This window comes from Symphalangus syndactylus, chromosome 8 (assembly GCF_028878055.3).
Source record: "Symphalangus syndactylus isolate Jambi chromosome 8, NHGRI_mSymSyn1-v2.1_pri, whole genome shotgun sequence".
NCBI classification, from domain to species: Eukaryota; Metazoa; Chordata; class Mammalia; order Primates; family Hylobatidae; genus Symphalangus; species Symphalangus syndactylus.
Genome location: NC_072430.2, coordinates 67,261,012 through 67,284,057, shown reverse-complemented (window position 1 = coordinate 67,284,057; position 23,046 = coordinate 67,261,012). Strand labels below are relative to the sequence as shown.

Sequence of the window (23,046 nt, the reverse complement as noted above, 5' to 3'; positions counted from 1 at the left end):
GCGCCACTGAGGCAACCTGCATAAAATGTGATTGTTATACAGGATAAAACATGCACCAAGAAGGGGGAAGATACATAAATTCTACTTAACTGAGTGCATTTATCTTTTATGGACTCATCTGCCTTGTTATATTTCATTTTCTGTAAACAATTTTTAATAAGGAAAAGTTCACAAAGGTTAAGAGCAGGCATTTTAAAATCTCACAGAGATAAAAGAAACTTATAAATAGCTAATCACTTGTCTGAGGTAATACCCAATTATAGAGCTATACAATTTACGTCTACGGAGAAGCTGGAAAAGGCCTTTTTTTTTTTTTTTTTCGAGACAGAGTCTCGCTCTGTCGCCCGGGCTGGAGTGCAGTGGCGCAATCTCGGCTCACTGCAAGCTCCGCCTCCCGGGTTCACGCCATTCTCCTGCCTCAGCCTCCGAGTAGCTGGGACTACAGGCGCCCACCACCGCGCCCGGCTAATTTTTTGTATTTTTTAGTAGAGACGGGGTTTCACCGTGGTCTCGATCTCCTGACCTCGTGATCCGCCCGCCTCGGCCTCCCAAAGTGCTGGGATTACAAGCGTGAGCCACCGCGCCCGGCCGGAAAAGGCCTTTAAAAGAGAAGCCTGGCCAGGTATGGTGGCTGATGCCTGTAATCCCAGAACTTTGGGAGGCCGACGTTGGCGGATCACTTGAGCCCAGGTGTTCGACACCAGTCTAGGCAACACGGTGAAACGTGTCTCTACTTAAAAAATACAATTAAAAAAAAAAAAAAAAAAAAAAGCCTGGCTTTAGAGCAAAAACCCAAGGCAAGATAGATTAAATTATCTTGACACTAAAGTTACTGCCTGAGTCCAGTGAATCATTCTGGCTGTTTCTCCACATCAAAATCAACGCCCATACCACACATATGCCCTGAAATAGTGTCCAGCTGATGAAACCTCCTTGGAGAATGAAGAACTGAGAATGTTATTTACCGATTTTTTCTTTCTGATGTATATAATATGAATATCTTCACTTCGATACTCTTCATCATGTTTTTCCAAAGGAATTTTTTCAAAGTCAAAATCTAGCTGAAGGAGCTATAAATTTAAAACAGACATACTTCAAATTCAATAATATGAACTGACCTGTGGGTGACAGAAGTCAGAATGGTGGTTACTTTTTTTTTTTTTTTGAGACAGAGTCTCACTCTGTCACCCAGGCTGGAGTACAGTGGTATGATCTTGGCTCACTGCAACCTCTGCCTCCCTGGGTTCAAGTGATTCTCCTGCCTCAGCCTCCTGAGTAGCTGGGATTACAGGCGCACAACACCACACCCAGCTAATTTTTGTATTTTTAGTAAAGAAAGGGTTTCACCATGTTGGCCAGGCTGGTCTCAAACTCCTGACCTCGTGATCTGCCCATCTAGGCCTCCCAAAGTGCTGGGATTACAAGCGTGAGCCACCGCGCCTGGCCAGTGGTTACCTTTTGAGGAGTATTGCCTGGGAAAGGGCAGTGTGCAAACCTTCCAACATCCTGAAAATGTCCTCTATCTTTATGTTGGTAAGTAGTTACTTGGGTGTATACATATGAAAAATTAAGCTCAGCACTTGACTGATACATATGCATTTTACATATGCTTTACCCCAATAAAAGCTGTTTAACAGTACGAAATTTTCATTATGCATCATTTCAAAAGTTCATGAACATTTTTCATATTCGAGAAAAACAGGAAAATAAACATTTTAGTATATGTTACCTGAGGCAGTCATATACCTGCTTTCTCATTAAACCAAAGTAGTCCTTTCAGCAGACAAAACTGCAGGCCTATATAGATGTACCCTCAAAAGGAGTCACTCACAATGTGATAGATTTGTGCCCATAAAAAGGGTTTGGGTTATCACTAGGGGGAAGAAGGGTGACAGATACATAAAACCCTATATACTATATCTGCCACTTCCTGTAAGTCTTTTCTAACTATTTCAGAACAAAAAGTTAAAAAAAAAAAAAGACCCTAAAAATAGACAGGTATCTAGGTTGGAGGTTTCATAAATATGTAGAGAAAAACACAGAAGTAAAAACTTATCACTTGGCAACATGGGAAAACCCCATCTCTACAAAAAAATACAAAAAGTGGCCGGGCGCGGTGGCTCACGCTTGTAATCCCAGCACTTTGGGAGGCCGAGGCGGGCGGATCATGAGGTCAGGAGATCGAGACCACGGTGAAACCCCGTCTCTACTAAAAATACAAAAAAAATTAGCCAGGCGTGGTGGCGGGCGCCTGTGGTCCCAGCTACTCGCAGAGGCTGAGGCGGGAGAATGGCGTGAACCCGGGAGGTGGAGCTTGCAGTGAGCCGAGATTGCGCCACTGCACTCCAGCCTGGGCGACAGAGCGAGACTCCGTCTCAAAAAAAAAAAAAAAAAATACAAAAAGTTAGCCGGGTGTGGTGGTACATGCCTGTAGTCCCAGTTACTTGGGGGGTGCTGAGGGAGGAGGATCACTTGAGCCTAGGAGGTTGAGGACGCAGTGAGCCCTGACTGTGCCACTGCACTCCGGCATGGGCTACAGGGTGAAACTCTGTCTCAAAACAAAGACAAAAACAAAAAAAAACAACTTATCACCTGCACGTTTCTATCATGTATTCTCCAAAGGTAATACAGACATCATTAATATGTTCTCCAAAGGCAGCATCATGTTTAATAAACACTGAAAACTGTTCTTAAAAAGGAGTGGCACCAGTATTATTTAACATTCTTCTGTAGCCACAGATCAACTAATTAGAAATGAAATCAAGTAGCAGAAAAGATGAAAAAGGGGAGCTCAGTAGAATCATGGGCTGTGAAGATCCTTTCCTCAGCTTCACACAAACAGAATGTTTTCCCCACCCAAAATTACCATAATATACTTGAAGAGACACACATACAGCCTCCCTGAAGGGAAATCACTACAAAGATAATAGAGTACCTAATACTTACCTCAAAATATTTTTTCTCAATTTCTGGATTTTTCCCCATTGTTCGTTGTTCATAACAACATATAATACGAGTTTCAAATCCACTGACATCTTTTAGAGTTTTCAGCAATGGCTCCAAAGACTATTTAAAAAAGAATATACTTTTTGTTTATGATTTAAAAATTTTTCTACTCTAAAAGTAGGTTGAGGAGGTACAGGGGTATTTATAGCTCCCCTACAATTTATCCATCTTTGAATCAATCCAACAAAGCACATGTAATTAAAGCTCTAGGCTAGGTGTAGTGGCTCACAACTATAATATCAACACTTTGGAAGGCAGAGGTGGAAAGATCGCTTGAAACCAGGAGTTGAAGACCAGCCTGGAGAACATAGCGAGAGACAACCCCCACCCCCCTGACACCTTACAAAAAACTTAAAAATTAGCCAGCATGCTGGTGCACACCTATAGTCCTAGCTATTGAGGAGGCTGAATGGGAGGATTACTTGAGCCTCAGGAGCTCGAGGTTACAGTGAGCTATGATCACTCCACTGCACTACAACATGTGTGACAGAGCAAGACCCCTATCTTAAAAAACAAACAAAAACCCCTCTGTAACTGATGATTGGGTAAGCTCCTGTTAACTAAACCATGTACTGATTTTGGTTTCCAGAAAAAGGATTCAGATGACTGCATTTTGGAGTTCTCATGGGAAAACAAATGGAATCAACTTTACTCTTAAAAGTTTAATTTCATTTAGTCTAATCTGGGATTTAAATAATCAACAATTTACCCTACCAAAGTTAAATCTGACCCTAACTTGGTTCAATGCTAATTATTTTTAAAATAATCGATGCCCACAACACTATACAAACTGATGTATTTTTTTTTTTTTTTTTGAGACGGAGTTTTGCTCTTGTTGCCCAGGCTGGAATGCAATGGTGTGATTTCGGCTCACTGCAACCTCCGCCTCCCGGGTTTCAAGCGATTCTCCTGCCTCAGACTCCCAAATAACTGGGATTACAGACATGCACCACCACACCTGGCTGATTTTGTATTTTTAGTAGAGACAGGGTTTTGCCATGTAGGTCAGGCTGGTCTCAAACTCCCGACCTCAGGTGACCCACCCGCCGTGGCCTCCCAAGTGCTGGGATTACAGGCGTGAGCCACCGCGCCCGGCCCAAACTGATATTTAAAGAAAAGAACAATGAATTATTTACAACTTAATTCTCAATGTCATGGTTAACATGTTCCGTGGGAACAAACCAAGGGAAAAACAGAGGATTTTGGCTTTTCATAACATCCAATTGGCAAAATCCTTTAAATTTTTTACAGAAGCCTCTAGTAAAATGCATATAACACTTTTCTCAACATACTTCACCAGGTCGGTATGATAATGATGAGCGTATATACATATGGTCCCTGGTGACTTTTATCTTTTTACTGCATCAACTATAAGGCAAATCCCGGATTCAAAGATGTTAAAATGTGAAGAAACGTGTGCTTTAGAATCCATGGAATAAGATTCATCTTCTAAATGAAGAGACTTCACTCACTGGATACTTACCTCTTCATAGTATATGCAGTCAGCCATCAGTATGTAGTCGGGTGGAGAAGGAAAGCCTTCTATTTCTTCCCCCCTTAAAAATGTCAAACAAATATCTCAATTGTTTTAATAATTCAAAATAATCTTGTTTTATAAAGAACCGGAAAGTCCCCTTCCATCCTTTTAATGAAACGCAATTTAAAACAAACTACAAATCAGTATCTTAAAACAAGCTGAAAGGCCATACAAACCATTTCAGTACCTTGGCTTGAACAGAACCAGTGACAAGATGCTTGTTCATATTAATATTCATCTTCAGCAAGTCTTGCAATTCCTCAAGATCGGTGACTACAACATCAGCCCTATAAAATAACGTCGACTGAGGTGTAGGCACAGGGGGGAAAGCCTGTAATCCGGATTTCCCCAGCAAGAAGGCGCCCCCACATCCCGCCCGCCCGCCAGCTCTTACCCGAGGGTAGCAGCCATGAGCCCCACGGCCCCGGTGCCCGAACCCAGCTCCAGCACCGACCGCCGGCTCAGCGCGTGGGCCCCGTCGCCAGAAAACTCGGGCGTTTCCAGGTATTTAGAAAGGACAATGGCAGCGTCCCAAACAACGCAACCCACGCCACCGGAGCCATACTGCTGTAGTCGTAGCACTGTACCATCCCGCTTCTCCAAAACTCGCACAAAGCTCCGCAGTGGGTCCTCCAGCGAGGACTCCAGCGTAGCGGCCATCGCGCCCGGGAACAGAAAACGGCGCGCGCAGGGACGTCACATCAACGCGCACCGCCCCGCCCTGCGGCTCCGCCCCCCACCCGCGGCTGAGTTGGCACCGCAGCCGGCGCGTTAACAAAGCCCGGAAGGCAGCGTTACCTGGGCGGGGCCAAGCGTGGGGCCCCAGCTTCCCCCGCGCTTGGCACCCTCTCTCTACCCTAAATCACACGTTTGGCTTAACGAAGAGGCCGTTTAAATCACTTTCCCAGACAAAACTACTATTATAATCTACTCTTTAAAAAACAAAGCCAACCTTAGGGTTTACCAAGTTGGAGACTTGATTTACACAGTTACAAGGCTAAATGCAATCAGCTTCCAAGATCCTACCAAAGATGGCAATACTCTTACAATCTTCCTTTTCAAGTTCCTAGTATGCTCCTAGTTTTTTGTATGAATTCATAAAGGTGGTTGCTAGAAGCCTGCAGCTCACATTTAACAGTGAAGACAAAATGGTGTGTGTGTGTGTGTGTGTGTGTGTGTGTGTCTACAGGACTCAACAATCTCTCCCTTTGTTCCTTATAATGAAAACACATATTTTAAAAGTCTTTTAAAAATTAAGACTGGGGTGATTTATTAATCTTGTTAAGAACTCTGATACAAAGCACAGTAAAAGGCCACAGACCAGTAAATAAACAATGTGGCTTTTGGCTACTTTACAACTGCTGCTACAGCACTATCAGCAAAACACTCTATCACTTTGAACGAAGGCATCCAAATGGCAAATAAAAGCTTTACTCACTTATCTGATTGAAACGTTTAATAAAGCTTTAAGTATTTGCTGGTTTAAATATTACCAATCTAAAAAATATATTTAAAAAAAATTTCAGTTAACACGAGATTTATAGAGAAAGTTATTAGGTCTTGAAGGCAAGGCAGTTGGTTCCTATGCCATAGAATTTTTTTTGAATTTATGAATTAGTAAAGTAGCAGACTGTATTATAGGCCTCAAGTCACTTAAATTTATATAGGTTATTAGCAGTATCTTTAAATATACAATATAAACAAAACTGTACATACATGGCATATTAACTGTTTTCCATAACAATAGGCAATTCATTAGCTAAAGACATCATAGTCTGCAAAAACAAAAGGCACATCTGAATGAGATACATGCCCTTTTTCCCTCCATCATTGGGTTATGTAGTCTTTGTTTACATTTTGACAAAATAATAAACACTTACAGTGCCATTCTATTATTTTCATCCTACTTTTCATTTTTGTCTTCAGCAGCAAATACCGGCATTTAAGACATGGCATTAAAGAGTTTAAGAACAGTTGGTGTTATTCACAATTCTCCTAGATGTAAAAACTAGAAGTAAAAACTAGAAGATGGTCAAAGAGGTTTAAAAATCAGTAACACCATATACCCCTCCCATATTTGTGTAAATTCACTGCCTTAAAAACGCATCTATTACTCAAATTTGAAAAATTTCACAAAAGCACTATCCCTTTTCAGTGCAATCATATCACTTTAAACCATATTTTTGCAGGGTTTACAGTGCAAATATAAATTCTTTATACTGGCCTTTTGGCAGCACTGAGGATCCAAGACAAGGCAATGCTACTGATCACCTGAGGATAATGGTGAAGGACTTCTGTATTTTTATTTTTCCAATTCTTAAAAGCTTATTTGATCAGTAGCATTTTTGTAAGAGCATTATTTGTAAAAAGTACTAAAATACTATGTCTTTTTTTGAATAAATTAAAAAAAACCTTTACAAATACCATTCCAGTGTCAATGACTACATATTGCTAAGGTCATTGGGGAGTTTCTGCATTTTCTAGCAAAGGCAGTCTGTACAATGGGGGGTGCGAAAGCTCCCGTTTGTAAGTCTTTGGTGGCAGTTTTGGCAGATGAGGGCTTGAATTCTGCCTTGGTGGAACAGGGGGAGCTGGAGGATGAGCAAGATTATTCTGACTAGAACTGAGCCCATAGCATCGACGCGGTACCCTTGGAGAGGGTGTGCTAGGAGGAGTGCTTGGCGAATTTGGACACGTACTAATGTCTCTGAGCCAGTCTGAATCTCTGTGAAGATGCCCCAGTGGAGGTGGCTGAAGATTAAATGGACAGTTTATAAAGTGTTCTGGAGGCCGAAGGGGAACCGGTGGAGGGGTATCAGGAAGAGGATCTCTTGGTGGTGGCGGAGGTGGACTATGCAGAGGCCCATCAAATGCACCAGTAGGAACAGGAACTCTGGGTTTTACCTTTGGAGGAGGAGGCTGTCTCGGTGGAATAGCAGGAGGATCATCATCAGATTTCATATTTCCCTCAAAAAAAAAAGTAATTAAATTATAACTCTATTCTCCTGAAAAATTAAAAAAAATTTTTTTTAAGTCTCAAAAACTTGTATGTGTCAAGTTAAATTCAGAGGCTCAAAATAAACTAATCTGGGTTAATTATCAGATTATGAGTACTCCTAGTTTAATTCAGGGCTGGGTTTAATATTTTTATATATGAGATGTTTTAATTTAAGTCTTAGACCCTAACTCCTTTTCTTGCTTTGTGTATACATTTCAGAAATTTATGTATTTTAATTATAATAGTAGGTAAGTGACAATAATTTATTGCTTTATAGACATGAAAGGACACGATGTCAAGAGGACTTTAATGTCTAGCTTCTGCTTACTGGGCATCCACTGCTACTTTCTCCAATGAGGCTTACAGCAGTAGATCTCAAAGTGTGATCCAGGGACCAACAGCATCAGCATCAGTAGGGAACTTGTTAGAAAAGCAAATTCTTGGGCCCCATCCTAGACTACTGAATCAGAAACTCTGGAGGTGCGGCTCCACAATCTGATTTTACCAAGCCTTTCAGGTAATTCTGATGCACCCTTAAAATTTTGAGAAGCATTAGTTGAAAGTTTGAAGAATACTTAGAATACTACTAAAGTTTTTTTCCACCTGTACCAGAAAGAAAATGTACTTCCAGCCTCTTTTTTATTTTTTTATTTTTAGTTTTAGTTTTTGAGACGGAGTCTTGCTCTGTCGCCCAGGCTGGAGTGCAATGGTGTGATCTTGGCTCACTGTAACCTACCTTCACCTCCCAGGTTCAAGTGATTCTCCTGCCTTAGCCTCTTGAGTAGCTGGGATTACAGGTGCCCGCCACCATGCCCAGCTAATTTTTGTATTTTTTAGTAGAGACAAGGTTTCACCATGTTGGTCAGGCTGGTCTTGAACTCCTGACTTCAGGTGATCCGCATGCCTCAGCCTCCCAACCAGCCTTTTATTTGAGACAGAGTTTTGCAATTGTTGCCCAGGCTGGAGTGCAGTGGCACGATCCTGGCTCACTGCAACCTCCACCTCCCAGGTTCAAGCGCTTCTCCTGCCTCAGCCTCCCCAGTAGCTGGAATCACAGGCACCTGCCACCACACCCAGCTAATTTTTTGTATTTTTAGTAGAGATGGGGTTTCATCATGTTGACCAGGCTGGTCTCGAACTCCTGATCTCAGGTGATCTGCCCGCCTCGTCCTCCCAAAGTGCTGGGATTACAGGCATGAGCCACCGCACCCGGCCCAGCCTCTTATTTAGAAAAGGTTTTTGTAAGGATTAAACAACTAAAAGTATTTTTCAAATGTAACAACTCAAATGCTGAAAAACCATAAATGGTAGCCAAAGTATAATTCACAGATTCTTTATAACACTGGGCATTATTTTGAAGATTCACAACTTTGAATAAGTTGGAGTAAAGTCCTATTGATTACCTTGGAATTTGAAGCATCATGATCAAACTTTTTTCGAGGAGGAAGAGGAGGAGGAATCAGGGGCTCTTCACTTAGTTTATGTAAACTACCACATGAACTAAAGAAAGACTCTGGGGGAGAAAAAGACTAGTTTAACCACAATTCACAGTATAAGATAAACCTTTATCACAGCTTGTGATCGATACTTCTACCATGGCATTTGTCAGACTGTATCAACTACTGGTTTATCTATCTTCCCCATTAAATTGTAAGCTTTCTGAGGGCAGTGTGTATTTATTTCTGTGTCTCTAGCACCTACCACAGTGCCTGGGGCATGATGGGTACTTCAGCTAAATGAAGGTATACTTTTTTATTATGATTAATGAGATTCTGCTCCCTGAAAAGCCTTCCACAAATCAAAACAAAACATGTCTAAATATACTGTAGTAACTTCCAAAGAAAGACCATCCTAATCAGAGACCATTTTTTTTTTTTTTTTTTTTTGAGACGGAGTCCCACTTTGTCACCCAGGCTGGAGTGCAATGGCACGATCTCAGCTCACTGCAACCTCCGCCTCCCGGGTTCAAGCAATTCTCCTGCCTCAGCCTCCTGAGTAGCTGGGATTACAGGTACCCACTACCACACCCAGCTAATTTTTGTATTTTTAGTGCAGACAGGGTTTCACCATGTTGGTCAGGCTGGTCTGGAACTCCTGACCTTGTGATCCGCCCACCTCGGCCTCCCAAAGTGCTGGGATTACAGGCATGAGCCACTGCACCCTGCGAGACCATATATTTTTGAAGCATCTACGATTGGGCACATCACTACACAGGTAATAAAACCCTCCATATAGGAGCCCATAAGGTAGTGTTATATCACATAACTCTTTGTCTTTGCAAGTCTCTCATTGATAATGTACATGTTATATAACTACATTAAAGGAAATTTACAAAATGATAAATGACAGGAAAATACTCCTAAACAGATCAACCAGACATATAATAATTACTATCTTCATTTTAATTTTTTCTATAGTTCAACTTCCCATTTGATCTCTCTATATTCACACAGTTGTTACAAAGGCAGCAAATATGTCTTATTTGTCATTATACTGAGATTGGGAACACAGGAGCTAACTGGGAAAGAAGTTGATAAGTTTAACCTTAAACACTCTAACTGAACTGCTTATGAGACATCCAAGTAGATATGTCAAACTATTCTATGTCAAAAATTGCTATCCTGATCATGTGGCTCTGCAGTTACTTCTGGGGGGGTCCTGTTGGCTCAGGGGGAAATAACTGATACAAAAGGTATGCCTATGAGGTTGGCAGATGGTGTGGGGAGGTTAGGCAGAGGATGTTCCTCAGACCTGCCAGCATTGTTTGTCCCGTCTTTGGGAGAACTCCTCTCGGTGGTGGTAAATCTGTCCCATTTGGTTTAGTTGGCCAATCCTGCCCAGGGCACCCCAATTCAAGCCAAGGAATAGGCATGGGACTCACTTTCTTAACATGATCAGATTTTTATCTACCTCTCTTTCATGCAAGTAGCCATTTTTTTAGGGAAAGTGAACCTGACCCCTTAGCTCCAAGGATGGGGCCTAATTAGTATAAATTAATCAGAGTAATCCCATTCCTTTAGCCAGAGTGATGAGTTTAACTGTAGGCATGTGACCTAATTCAGACCAGTGAAATTTAAAAGGAGATTTTCTGGGGGCTAATGGAAAGGAAGTTCCTTGCTCTTTTTTGGAAAAGCATTCTGTCATACTGTCTTGTCTGTACTTCTCTCTATATATAATTTGACTGAACAAAGAAGCACACAACCTTTACTGCTCTTGCCAGTTATGATTTTGAGGGAAAACAGCTTTAAATCAAGCTGATAATCTGGACAAAACAATGAAGAGTCAGAAAGAACCCTGGTCTTTTTTTTTTTTTGAGACGGTGTCTCGCTCTGTTGCCCAGGCTGGAGTACAGGAACCCTGGTCTTTAATTACATCATCGAGTCGCTGAATCAACCAGTCTTAAAGCAGCCTTCCTCTAAGCTTCCGAGTATGTCTGAGTGTTTTCTTATTGTTTAAGCCAGTCTTAGATGGTAACAGACACACACACTCATGGAAGCAGATGATATGTGAATGATGGGAAAGCTATGAGTTTTGAACCTGGGTCTGACTCTACAGTCACCACTTAACCAGTATATTTCTCCATAGTAGGCAATCAGTAACCCTTGCTGAAGTCTGAATGCAATTTAATTGTCTATCAAGAGCATTTCCCTACAAGACTACAGTTTTTATGAACTTTTTTAGTGCCTGCAGTTATTCCAAAGTGGTGAATACAGTAGAATTTACTAAACAATTTCTGTAATGTTAGTTAGCTATCTAAGTTACTTCTAATTTTCTGCCATTCATTCATTCATTCAACAGTTATTGGGCACCTGCTAATACTGTCAGGCACTGTCTGAAGCACTAACAATATAACCGTGAACAAAACTCAAAAATTCATGTCCTTATGGAACTTATAATCTAGGTTAGGGAAAGATAAGTAAAAGTATGATGCCTATAAATTATGAGAAGAAATACTTGGTTGGAAAGGGGTATAGAAAGAGGTGGGAGGGGAGCAACATAAATAGGGTGATTAGGGAAGGCTTCACTAAGGTAACAGCCTGAAGGAGGTAAGGGAGCAGGCTGTGAGGCTAAATGGCTGAAAAGTATTATAAACAGCAGGAATGGCAAGAGCAAATCACTGATACAATAATGTGTCTATTATGTTGAGGCAGACTGAGTGAAGGGGGAGAATAAGTGATGAGGTCTGACAGATCAAACAAGCCCAAACTGTGTAGGGCCTATGGGTTCTTTAAAGGAACCGGCTTTCACTCTGAGTGAGATAGAAAGCCACCAGAGGGTTTTTTTGTTTGTTTGTTTGTTCGTTTTTTTTTTTTGAGATGGAGTTTCACTCTTGTCGACCAGGCTGGAGAGCAATGGTGTGATCTCGGCGCACTGCAACCTCTGCCTCCCGGGTTCAAGCAATTCTCCTGCTTCAGCCTCCTGAGTAGCTGGGATTACAGGCGCCTGCAACCAGGCCCAGCTAATTTTTGTATTTTTAGTAGAGACGGGATTTCAACATGTTGGCCAGGCTGGTCTTGAACTCCTGACCTCAGGTGATCCATCGCCTCAGCCTCCCAAAGTGCTGGGATTACAGGGGTGAGCCACTGTATCTGGCCCACCAGAGGGCTTTAAGCACAAGTAAAACAAGGTCTAACTCAGATTCTAAAAGGATCATTCTGGCTGCTATACTAAAAACATACTGAAGTGGAGAAGATAAGAAGTTAGAATGCTTACTGTAATAAACAAGGTAAAAGTTATGGTGGCTTGGACCAGGGTGGCAGCAGTGGAGATGGCAAAAAATTGTTAGATTCTGGATATATTTTGAGAGTAGTCAAGATTTGTTGATAAGTCATATTTGGGGTGTGAGAAAGGGAGAGAAGTAAAAGATACTTCTATTACAGTATTTTTAGCCTAAGTAACTGGATGCTTGTAATTAGAATTGAGATGAGGAGGCAGTGAGAGGAACAACTTTGGAGGGGATAATAAGAAGCTAAGTTTCAGAGAGGTTAAATTTGAGATTCCTATTAGATATCCAACTGGAGATGTTAAATGGGTAATTAAATATATGAGTCTCGAAGTCAGAAGAGAGGTTCTGGCTAGATATAAACTTGGGAATTATCATCATGTTAATGATACAAGACTGAACAACCAACTGAGTGAGAAGAGGTCCAGAAACTGAGTCCTAAGGCCTTCCAATGTCAATAGTTTGGGAAGGTGAGGAGGAACCAGCAAGAGAGACCAAGCAGTGACAAGGGAAGTGGAAGAAAAGACGAGAGAGTGGGATGAATCTTCATGCATGTGACTTTTTCCAAACATTTATTGGGTATTTTGTATAAATAAAGGCAGAGGCTTTGTCTTTCTTGTTTGCCACTGAATGTCTTGTGCTTAGCAGAGTAACTGGTACAAACTAAGTATTCAATTATCTACTGAATCAGTAATATCAAAGGGTGTGAACATTTTTATGGTTTGATATGTTGTATTCAGATTGCTTTCCAAAAGGGTTATACTAATATACCAATTTACATAGGGATAAGTAATGTACCTTTTACCATAGGCTTGCTCACACTAAAACAAAAAAAAACACATTAATTCAAAAGACCAAAATGGCAATTCACTATTGTGTAGAATTCCTCAGATTTCTAATGATGCTGAACTATCTGTAATTATCTATGTTTCTTTACAAGATATACTTCCTTTGATGTGAAGTACCCATGTTCATTGTGAATGGAGTCTTGCCATTTTTCTCATTTCATCTGAGTACTTTTCATACTTGCTATGAATATTTTATTTTCTTTGGAGATTTTAGAATATTCAGAATCTAATGCAGTTATTCTCAATTTTCTATTAAATTTCAAAATGTAAAATTTTCTTATATGGAAAATGTATTTTACTACCATTCAAAATAATGTCTAGAATTCCTACTTCTACAATGGCACAGTGTTATGGGTTGAATTGTGTTCCCCCAAAGATATGATGAAGTCCCATAACCTAGTACCTATAATTGTGACCTTATTTGGAATATAGTCTTTGCAGATGTAATGAAGTTAGAATGAGGTCATTAAAATGGGTCCAAATCCAGTATGACATGACCAGTGTCTTTATAAGAGAAGAAATAAAGAAACATACCACGAGAAGACAGCCATATGATAATGGAGGCAAAGATTGAAGTGATGCATCTACAAATCAGGAGATGCCAAGGATTGCCAGCAAATGCCAGAAGCTAGAAGCAAGGAAGGATTCTCTTCTCCAAGTTTCAGAGTAAATGTGGCCCTGCCAACATCTTGATTTTGGATTTCTGGCCTTCAGAACTGTGAGACAATACATTTTTGCTCTTTTAAGCTACTCAGTTTGTGGTGCTTTGTTATGGCAGTACTAAGAAACTAATAGTGTAATGATATTTCCACCACGGAACAACAAGAAAAATAAGAAATATCAACAAACTTCAATAAAGCCAGGAAATATATGAAGCTGAAGCTTTAATTCATGAAGGTAGATTATAATGTATATGGAGACAGATGGAGGAAGATGAAACCCAAATGTCTACAGAGAGTAATACTGACAAGCAGCAGCAAATCTGCCCCACAGAACCAAATAAGGATTCAGGAGCTAAAGGCATTTGGTACAAAGGAAGGCATGGACATGAAAACAGAAGACTTGGTTAAGTCTGGATAAGGGACAGTTAGAACCCCATTCTCCTCTCCCCTACTTAGTGAGGCCAGGCAATGACCTCATTCCCACCTCTGTAGGAGACTGGCAGTTTTATTCTCTGGAGAATCTAAACCCCAGACTTGGGATACCAGTCTGAGCTGAAAACACAGATATCCATACTACATGGAGAGACTGCCCCAGGCAGATTCAAAGATCCTTCTTTAGAGAAACGAAACATTCTTAGACAAAATGCCTATAGATTCTAACATTTGGGGATTTCCTAAGTAAAAAATTATCATTCCATCACTCTACAGTGAAACCCACAAGTCAATAAGTGACCATGGATATAGATATAGCACTTCCCATCAGTTTCCCCTCATTCTAAAATATGAACACAAATACTACTGGACAAGAAAGGAAAGCCTCCAATATGAAAGACAAGAGACTACAACTAATACAAGAAAGGAGGTCAGAAAAGAGACAACACCAGAAACAAAACAAATTTTTTTTTCAAAAATACTATAATTATCCATCATCTCAAATATTCATCATTTCTTTGTGGTGAGAACATTTAAAATCTTCTCTTTTATCTATCCAGAGATATACATTATTATTAACTATAGTCACTGAAACTTTGCATCCATTGACCAAAGTCTCCCCTTTCCTGGTCCAACCCTGCCCAGCCACTGGATATGCGACTTAGCTGATCATTCCACAAGTACACATGTATCAAAACATCAGATTATACCCCATAAACATATACAATTATCTGTCAATTAAAAATAAAATTTAAAAATACTATAATTATTATCCTAAGAGAGATAAGACAGTGCATCCATGAAATTATAATAGGATGCTATTTAAAAAAGGCACAATCAGAGGGAACTGAGAAGAATTCTTAGAAATTCAAAATTATGACAGATGAAGAAAATAAGTAGAAGAGCTCAAAGATAAAGTAAGGAAATCTTCCAGAAAACAGAACAAGAAGACAAAGAGATGGACAAGAGGTGATAAAAGACAAGAAAATTGGAGGATCAATCTAGGATGTATGAGAATAAGAAAAAGGAGCTCCACAAAAGGAGTCAGAGAACACGCTGGGGGAAAATTATTACCAAAGCAATAGGAAGCATTTTCTGGAAATCAAACACTCGAATCTCTAAATTTAATGGGCTCATTAAGTAGATGGCAAAATGAAAAAAAAAATACCCACATCAAAGCAGTTCATTGTGAAGCTGTAGATTATTAAGAATAAAGAGAATGCCTTAAAGGTTTCTTCAACATATCGTGGCAGAGCCTGCTGCTTCCCAGTACACCTTTCCCTTTTTCCTTTTAGTAATAGAATCCCACGAATTTTGGTAAGGCAAATGGCTACCTAGTTAGAGACGTTTCTTAGCTTCCTTTGTAGCTAAGAAGGTCTCCTTTTTTTTTTTTTTTTTTTGAGACAGAGTCTCACTCTGTCGCCCCAGGATGGAGTGCAATGACACGATCTTGGATCACTGCAACCTCCACCTCCCAGGTTCAAGCAATTCTCCTGTCTCAGCCTCCCGAATAGCTGGGACTACAGGCGCACGCCACTATGCCCAGCTAATTTTTGTATTTTTAGTAGAGATGGGGTTTCATCATGTTGGTCAGGCTGGTCTCGATCTCCTGACCTCAGGTGATCTGTCTGCCTCGGCCTCCCAAAGTGCTGGGATTACAGGCGTGAGCCACCGCACCTGGCCCAGATCATATTTTTATAACAAAGCTCCTTGCCCTCCATCTTTCTGCTAGCCAAAAAATGGTAACAACTACAGCAGGTACTCAAGACAGAGATGGAAGTCACATCTTGAGAATTCTGAATTGCCCTGCTTAGCTGGAAAACCCAGTGGAGCACAGTTGCCTACTTGCTCTGGCTATTGTGAGGAATAAAATTCTATTTCATTTAAGGCTCTGTATATTTGGGTCCCTCTGTATGACACTGGGTCCTCTGCTACTGTTAAATATGCTCTAAGTTTAAAAAAAGATTGAAACTGTAGGATCATTGAGAGAAAAATATTTGTCTATTTCATTCACTACTATCACTCTCACACCTAGAATAGTGCCTGCATATATCAGGCATTTAAAAATTATGTACTGAGTAAGTAAATGAATGGTATTAGACTTTTCAGCAGGAATTATGAAAGGTAGAAGACCGTGGAGGAAAATGACTTCAATATTCTGAGTCAAATTATTTTTTACTTTCTATTTCCAGCTAAACTATTAACAATTAAATGTATAATAGGCTTCCACAAAATAAAACAAACAAAAAAAGGTATAATAGGTTTCCATATATGCAAGAACTTAAAAAGTTTAGGTCTTATGTATTATCTTTTCTCACGTAGCTACTAAAGGAGCTACTCCTATTAAAATCAGGGAGCATATCAAGAAAGAAGATGAGGAATCCAAAAACAAGGATCCAACACAGGAGGGAGGCAAAGGGAATTTCTAGGATGACAATGAAAGAAAGTTCTAGGATGACAGCAGGGTCAATACCTGAATATCAACCAATCCAAACTGGAACAGGGGGACAAAAAGGCACAAGGAAGGAAGATTCCAGGAGAGAAGAAGGGAAAGGGAAAGGAAAAGGAAAAGAAAAGAAAAAGGAAAACCTTGCTAGGTTCCCTGATTGGCCTGACTTTATGGAAAACTGCTATGAAAGGGCATGGAAAGGTGCTAAACAAACATACAAACAAACAAACCTAAACATTAGTGAGGCAATTATCAACTCCAGAAAACGGAGCTATACAAGAAAGGAAGCATAGCAGTGAATAATATTTGCACCAAATATGGTAAGTATAGGCAGGGTAGACATGAAATTCTCATCCACTATAAGAGGAGATCAGTAAACACTGTCTAAAATTAATGACTCAAGAGAGACTATAAAAACATCATTTACAAATGTGGAAGTGTCCTTGGACAACAAGAAAAGGAGTGGGGAGGGCCGGGCGCGGTGGCTCACGCTTGTAATCCCAGCACTTTGGGAGGCCAAGGCGGGCGGATCACGAGGTCAGGAGATCGAGACCACGGTGAAACCCCGTCTCTACTAAAAATACAAAAAATTAGCCGGGCGTGGTGGCGGGCGCCTGTAGTCCCAGCTACTCGGAGAGGCTGAGGCAGGAGAATGGCGTGAACCCGGGAGGCGGAGCTTGCAGTGAGCCGAGATCGCGCCACTGCACTCCAGCCTGGGTGACAGAGCGAGACTCCGTCTCAAAAAAAAAAAAAAAAAAAAAAAAAAAAAAAAAAAGAAAAGGAGTGGGGAAAACGTGAGGTAGAGAACCACTGTTAATTTCATTTTAAGTGTTTTAGCACTATTTCCCTTTTAAATTCTATTAATATGCCACTTTGATAAATTTGTTTTTGGTAGGGAGGACAGGGTCTTGCTATGTTGCCCAGGCTAGTCTTGAACTGCTATGTTGCCCTGGCCTCAAGTGATCCTCCTGCCTCAGCCTCCCAAAGTGCTAGGATTACAGGTATGAGCCACTGTCCTTGGCCAGATAAAAATTTTTTAACCTAAAATTAAATATAAAATTAAACATTTAAAAGACTAAGTTTATTTTTCTCATAAGATAGGGAAACTTGCCACTACATATTTTACTATGCTTGAAGCAGATGTTCTCCAGATTGGGAGAATTACACCCAAAGGTGCTGTGTTCATTTTTGAGTTATTTTGTTTTAAACAAATGACCACAGAGAGAAAGTTAACAGCATTAAAAGTTATAAATTATGAAATAATTAGGAATGATAGAAAAGTGCTTTACTTAAAATACTGCTTTAATTAAATAAGATGATGTAAAAAAAAATAAGTGATTGAGGATATCCCAGGAACCTGATAAACATTTAGTATATTATTGCCATGGGAAAATGATTTGAAAAGGGTAAGGAAGAAAGACAACTGACATGAAATTACTATTCATTCTATGCCAAGCAATATTTTAGGTTTCTTTGTTTGTTTGTTTGTTTGTTTTGAGATGGGAGTCTCACTCCATTGCCCAGGCTGGAGTGCAGTGGCCTGATCTCAGCTCACCACAACCTCTGCGTCCCGGGTTCAAACGATTCTCCTGCCTCAGCCTCCTGAGTAGCTGGGACTACAGGCGTGCACCACTATATCCGGCTAATTTTTGTAATTTTTTAGTAGAGACAGGGTGTTGGCCAGGCTGGTCTTGAACTCCTGACCTCATGATCTACCTGCCTTGGCCTCCCAAAGTGCTGGGATTAAAGGCGTGAGCCACTGCGCCCGGCTTGGTGTTCTATACAGTTATTTCATTTGATCCTTAACAAGTGTGGGGAAGGTAAGTAATTTCTTCAAGGCCATACAGCCCTTAGAACGATCATAAAAAATGATGAAAATAAACTATAGTGAAGCTTAAGTAGTACACAATTGTAAGCAAATAATTAAATTTATTTATAACTTTTCTTATTCTTTAATATTGCCAAAACCCAAAATACTCAAATATAATCAACCAGATTATTATCTTTACAGTCATTTCATTAGAATCAACTTAAATCTTACTTACTTGAATGTGGCAAAAGCACTGGAGCAAAGATGCTATTGCTGCCTGTTGGGATAAGAAAAATTAATTTGAAAAGGAAGGTAACATGTATGGCATTATTTTTTAAATGTTTCCATAAATAATACATAATACACAGTGCAGAATTTTATCATCATCTTTTGCCATGTTAGTTTTTTAAAAAATTAACCCAGAACCTTCTGTACCTAGAATAGTTTTCCTTAGCATTAAGTGGTTCCCCTCTATCACAGAACTTATCTATTTGTTTTCTTATTCATCATCTATTGCTCTCTTTAGACTGGTAGTGGGACCCAAAGGTACTAAACAAATCTTTGTTGAATGAGTAAATCAGAAGATAATATGCACCAACAATGCACAAATTATGCTCTACTTCTTGTATTAATCATTATTTTCACATTTAGATGTCGCTTTTCACACTAATATAGTTTGCAATTCTATAGTTCCCTAATTAAAATGATAAGAATTATCTGAGACACAGGATTCCTTTTTTACCAAATGGTTTACATCAAATACTTACCACAGGAGCTGTTGAGATCCACATCTAAAAATACACTAAGGTCTGAAGAAGCAGATACTGGTGGAGTAGATGGTGTATTTGGAGAGGTTGGTGCTGACACTGTTGATTCCAGCTCAGTTTCAGCAATCCGACTAAAGCTTATTTTACATGGTTCTCTTTCTAATGGTGTTGGGTGACCTCGTAAAGTACCTGAGGTAGAGCCATGTCGGCCCGTGTTAGGCCTTATTCCAGGAGATTTTAAGGAGAAAGTTGATTTCCTAGGCTGAGAAAAGCAAACATAATTAATGTCACAAATTTGCATAGACAGCATTTTGTTTCTGTGACTTAGAGCTACCTTATTAGTCTTATTAGTTCTTAAGCATACAGTTCTTAAGCGTGCAGTCCTTCAGTCTGCAATGACAGCCTGTATCATTCTAGTAGAATCTTCTGGATTTGACTGGCTTAATTTTAAAATGAATTGGAATATAAGTAAGTCTCTCTTCAGCACTGCAGACATAAAATTCTTGAAATTGTATGTGAAAATCACATTTTACTCCTAAAACATATGAACCTAAACTTCTCTTTGAAAATATCTATATAAATTTTACAAACATTTACTGGGAACACAATTTATGAAACATAGTATGCTATATGCTTCAGAAAAAAAAAGATCATTTTTTCCCCTTCCTATACTAAATGATCAACCTCTACACTGGTGCTTTAAAAATCTTTGGAGAAAATTCCTATCGTCTCCCACCATGACCTCTGTCCCATTTTTCAAGTTCTGGCAGGAGTAATTGAATAAAAAACACAGAACTCAGATAAGAAAACTTGAGTTAAAATCTCAACTGTGCCAATATCTAGCTATGCAGCCTGGAAAAACTTATTTAACCCCTTGGAATCTCACTATTTTCCTTTGTAAAATGAGAATAAGATCTATGAGGGGTTTTCAAAAAGTGCATGGCAAATGTCTATTATGAAATAACTATGCATGACTTTCATTTTTTTCCATCAAAATAAACTCATACTAACTTATTATAACATGTCTGAACGGTACCTAGTTTGAGATACTAAGAAGGATAACACATCAGCTTGTAAAGAATCCCTATCAGAGGAACACGAATTCTGCTAAAATTGAAGCAAGAACAAATATCAAATTCATGATAATGCTTGGGTAGAAGAATGGTGAAATCACTAATACGTTACGAAAAGTTTATGGGGACAATGCCCCAAAGAAATCAGCTGTTTACAAATTGATAACTCATTTTAAAAAGGGATCAGATGATATGGAAGATAAAGCCAATGGCAGCAGACCATCAACATCAATTTCTGAGGAAAAAATTAATCTCATTCCTGCCCTAACTGAAGAGGACTGATGATTAACAACAGAAACAAGAGCCAACACCACAGATATCTCAACTGGTTCAGCTTACACAATTCTGACTGAAAAATTAAAGTTGAGCAAACTTTCCACTAGATGGATGGCAAAACCATTGCACCCAGATCAGCTGCAGACAAGAGCAAAACTTTCAATGAAATGTTAAATAAGTGGGATCAAGACCCTGAAGCATTTCTTTGAAAAACTGTTAATAGGAAATGAAACATGGCTTCCCAGTATCATCCTGAAGACAAAGCACAATCAAAGCAATGGCTACCAAGAGGTGGAAGTGTGGTCCAGTCAAAGCAAAACCAAATCAGTCAAGAGCAAAGGTTGGCCAAGCACAGTGGCTCATGCCTGTAATCCTAGCACCTTGGGAGGCTGAGGCAGGAAGATCATTTAAGGCCAGGGGTTTGAAACCAGCCTGGGCAATATAGCAAGACTCTATTGCCATTAAAAAAAAAAAAAGGCTGGGTATGGTGGCTCACACCTGTAATCCCATCACTTTGGGAGGTCGAGGCAGGTGGATCACTTGAGGTCAGGAGTTCAAGACATGCCTGGCCAACATGGTGAAACCTCATCTCTACTAAAAATACAAAAATTAGCCGGGCATGATGGCACACACCTGTTATCCCAGTTACTTGGGAGGCTGAGGCAGCAGAATTGCTTGAACCTGGGAGGTGGAGGTTACAGTGAGTCGAGATTGCACCACTGTACTCCAGCCTGGGTGACAGAGCGAGACTCTGTCTCAAAAAAAAACAAAAACAAAGGTCATCGCAACAGTTTTTTAGGACGCTCAAGCATTTTTCTTGTTGAGTGTGTAGAGGGTCAAAGAACAATAACATCTGCTTATTATGGGACTGTTTTGAGAAAGTTAGCCAAAGCTTTTGCAGAAAAACAACCAGGAAAGCTTCACTAAGGAGACCTTCTCCACCACAACAATGCTCCTGTTCATCCCTCTCATTAAACCAGGGCAATTCTTTGAGAGTTTTGATGGCAGATCATTAGGCATCCACTTACAGTCTTGACTTGGCTCCTTCTGACTTTTTTTTGTTTTCTAATTATAAAAAAAAAAATTAAAGGGCAACCATTTTTCTTCAGTTAATAATGTAAAAGAGACTGTATTGACATGGTTAAATTCCCAGAATCTTCAGTTTTTTAGGGATGGACAAAATGGTTGGCATTAGCGCTTACAAAAGTGTCCTGAACTTGAGGAAGCTTATGTTGGGAAATAAAGTTTATGTTTTTATGTTTATCTTTTAATTCCATCAAAAAATTTATCTTTCCATTCCATTTTTCCATGAACTTTTTTTTCTTTCTTTTTTTTTTTTTTGAGACGGGGTCTTGCTCTGTCACCCAGGTTGGAGTGAAGTGGAAGTGGAGTGATCTTGGCTCACTGCAACCTCCACCCGACAGGCGTGCACCACCATGCCTGGCTAATTTTTTTGTATTTTTGGTAGAGACAGGGTTTTGCCATGTGGCCCAGGCTGGTCTCAAACTCTTGAGCTGAAGCAATCTGCCTGCCTTGGTCTCCCAATGTGCTGGGATTACAGGCATGAGCCACCATGCCCAGGGCCTCTGTGAACTTTTTGAAGTCCCCTCATATATCACACAACTGTGAAGATGAGATAGCATGAAACTACCTGACTTCCTGCTTCACCTAAAGTTGGTTTGTGTTTTTACTTCCTTCTATATCTTGCTTCACTTTTGCTACTTAGAATTCATCTTCTACTACTTCTGTTGCCATTGCAAACTCCTGCAGTAACTGGAAACTGTAGCATCAAATTCTAGTGACAGAGATGGGTTTCAGAGGCAACTATGGACCATGGAGCCCTAATGGCAGAAGTCATATCCAGTCACAAGAACCAAAATACATTTGCTTACTCCTTCCTAGGTCTTTTCATTTTTTTTGTTCCATTCAGCTACCTATTAAGTTCTCACTTTCTCACACCTTTTTGCATTATTCTAGGAGGGATCAAAAGTAGAAACACATAAATAAGTAGTAGTAAGATAAGGCATAAACCAGATTTTATCAAAAGGCTGACATTTCCCCCCACAGTATATGTAATTTTAGAAATAGTATATTACTGCAAACAAAACACCTAGGAACAGCCATTCGATTACATTTTTAAGATAACAGGTTGTTAAACATTGAAAATAATATTTTAAAAAACACAACACTTGTTCCCGAAATTATAAAAGACTTACAAATCGAGGTGGCTGTTTGCAGTTTCGAGGTTCAATTTCTAGTGACTTGTTGAACAAATAATCTGTGAACTCCTTTTCAGATGCACTTCCCATGGGGTTAAGGTTTTCAAAGAATCTCTGGAATTAAACAAATATCACAAGTGCATATATAATAAGTACATATTTTAGATCTTATTAAAATAAGATCTCATTAAAATCTTTACTGAAAATTAATGCTAAAAAATTAACACATTAAGAACACAATATCTG

The 23,046-nt window shown here is 39.7% G+C and overlaps 2 protein-coding genes across 27 annotated transcripts in view; both read right to left on the bottom strand.

Annotated features, from left to right (window-relative positions):
- The window catches only part of VCPKMT (valosin containing protein lysine methyltransferase), a 72,078-nt gene extending 66,373 nt beyond the window's left edge, over positions 1–5,705 (bottom strand). For 13 of the 23 annotated variants that reach the window (XR_010122113.1, XR_010122114.1, XR_010122115.1 and 10 more), the window contains exons 1-5: positions 4,938–5,705; positions 4,720–4,830; positions 4,490–4,562; positions 2,947–3,066; positions 966–1,070 (exon numbers count right to left, since the gene is read on the bottom strand). Coding sequence is in view for 11 of the 23 variants with exons in the window: in XM_055289455.2 (XP_055145430.1) it covers positions 966–1,070; positions 2,947–3,066; positions 4,490–4,562; positions 4,720–4,830; positions 4,938–5,203 (675 nt within the window). In the remaining 12 variants the exon portion in view is untranslated. Of the gene's footprint in view, positions 1–90; positions 141–965; positions 1,071–2,158; positions 2,553–2,946; positions 3,067–4,489; positions 4,563–4,719; positions 4,831–4,937 lie in introns of those variants that run through there. The other 10 variants (XR_010122121.1, XR_010122122.1, XR_010122120.1 and 7 more) reach the window with 6 other exon arrangements.
- An 82-nt stretch (positions 5,706–5,787) lies between these two features.
- Positions 5,788–23,046, bottom strand: part of SOS2 (SOS Ras/Rho guanine nucleotide exchange factor 2) — a 116,423-nt gene continuing 99,164 nt past the window's right edge. For all 4 annotated transcript variants that reach the window (XM_055289432.2, XM_055289431.2, XM_055289430.2 and 1 more), the window contains 5 exons: positions 22,798–22,914; positions 19,233–19,494; positions 18,701–18,742; positions 8,945–9,054; positions 5,788–7,510 (listed from right to left, as the gene is read on the bottom strand). In XM_055289432.2, the coding sequence (XP_055145407.1) occupies positions 7,001–7,510; positions 8,945–9,054; positions 18,701–18,742; positions 19,233–19,494; positions 22,798–22,914 (1,041 nt within the window). In that variant the 3' untranslated portion in view covers positions 5,788–7,000. The remainder of the gene's footprint in view (positions 7,511–8,944; positions 9,055–18,700; positions 18,743–19,232; positions 19,495–22,797; positions 22,915–23,046) is intronic.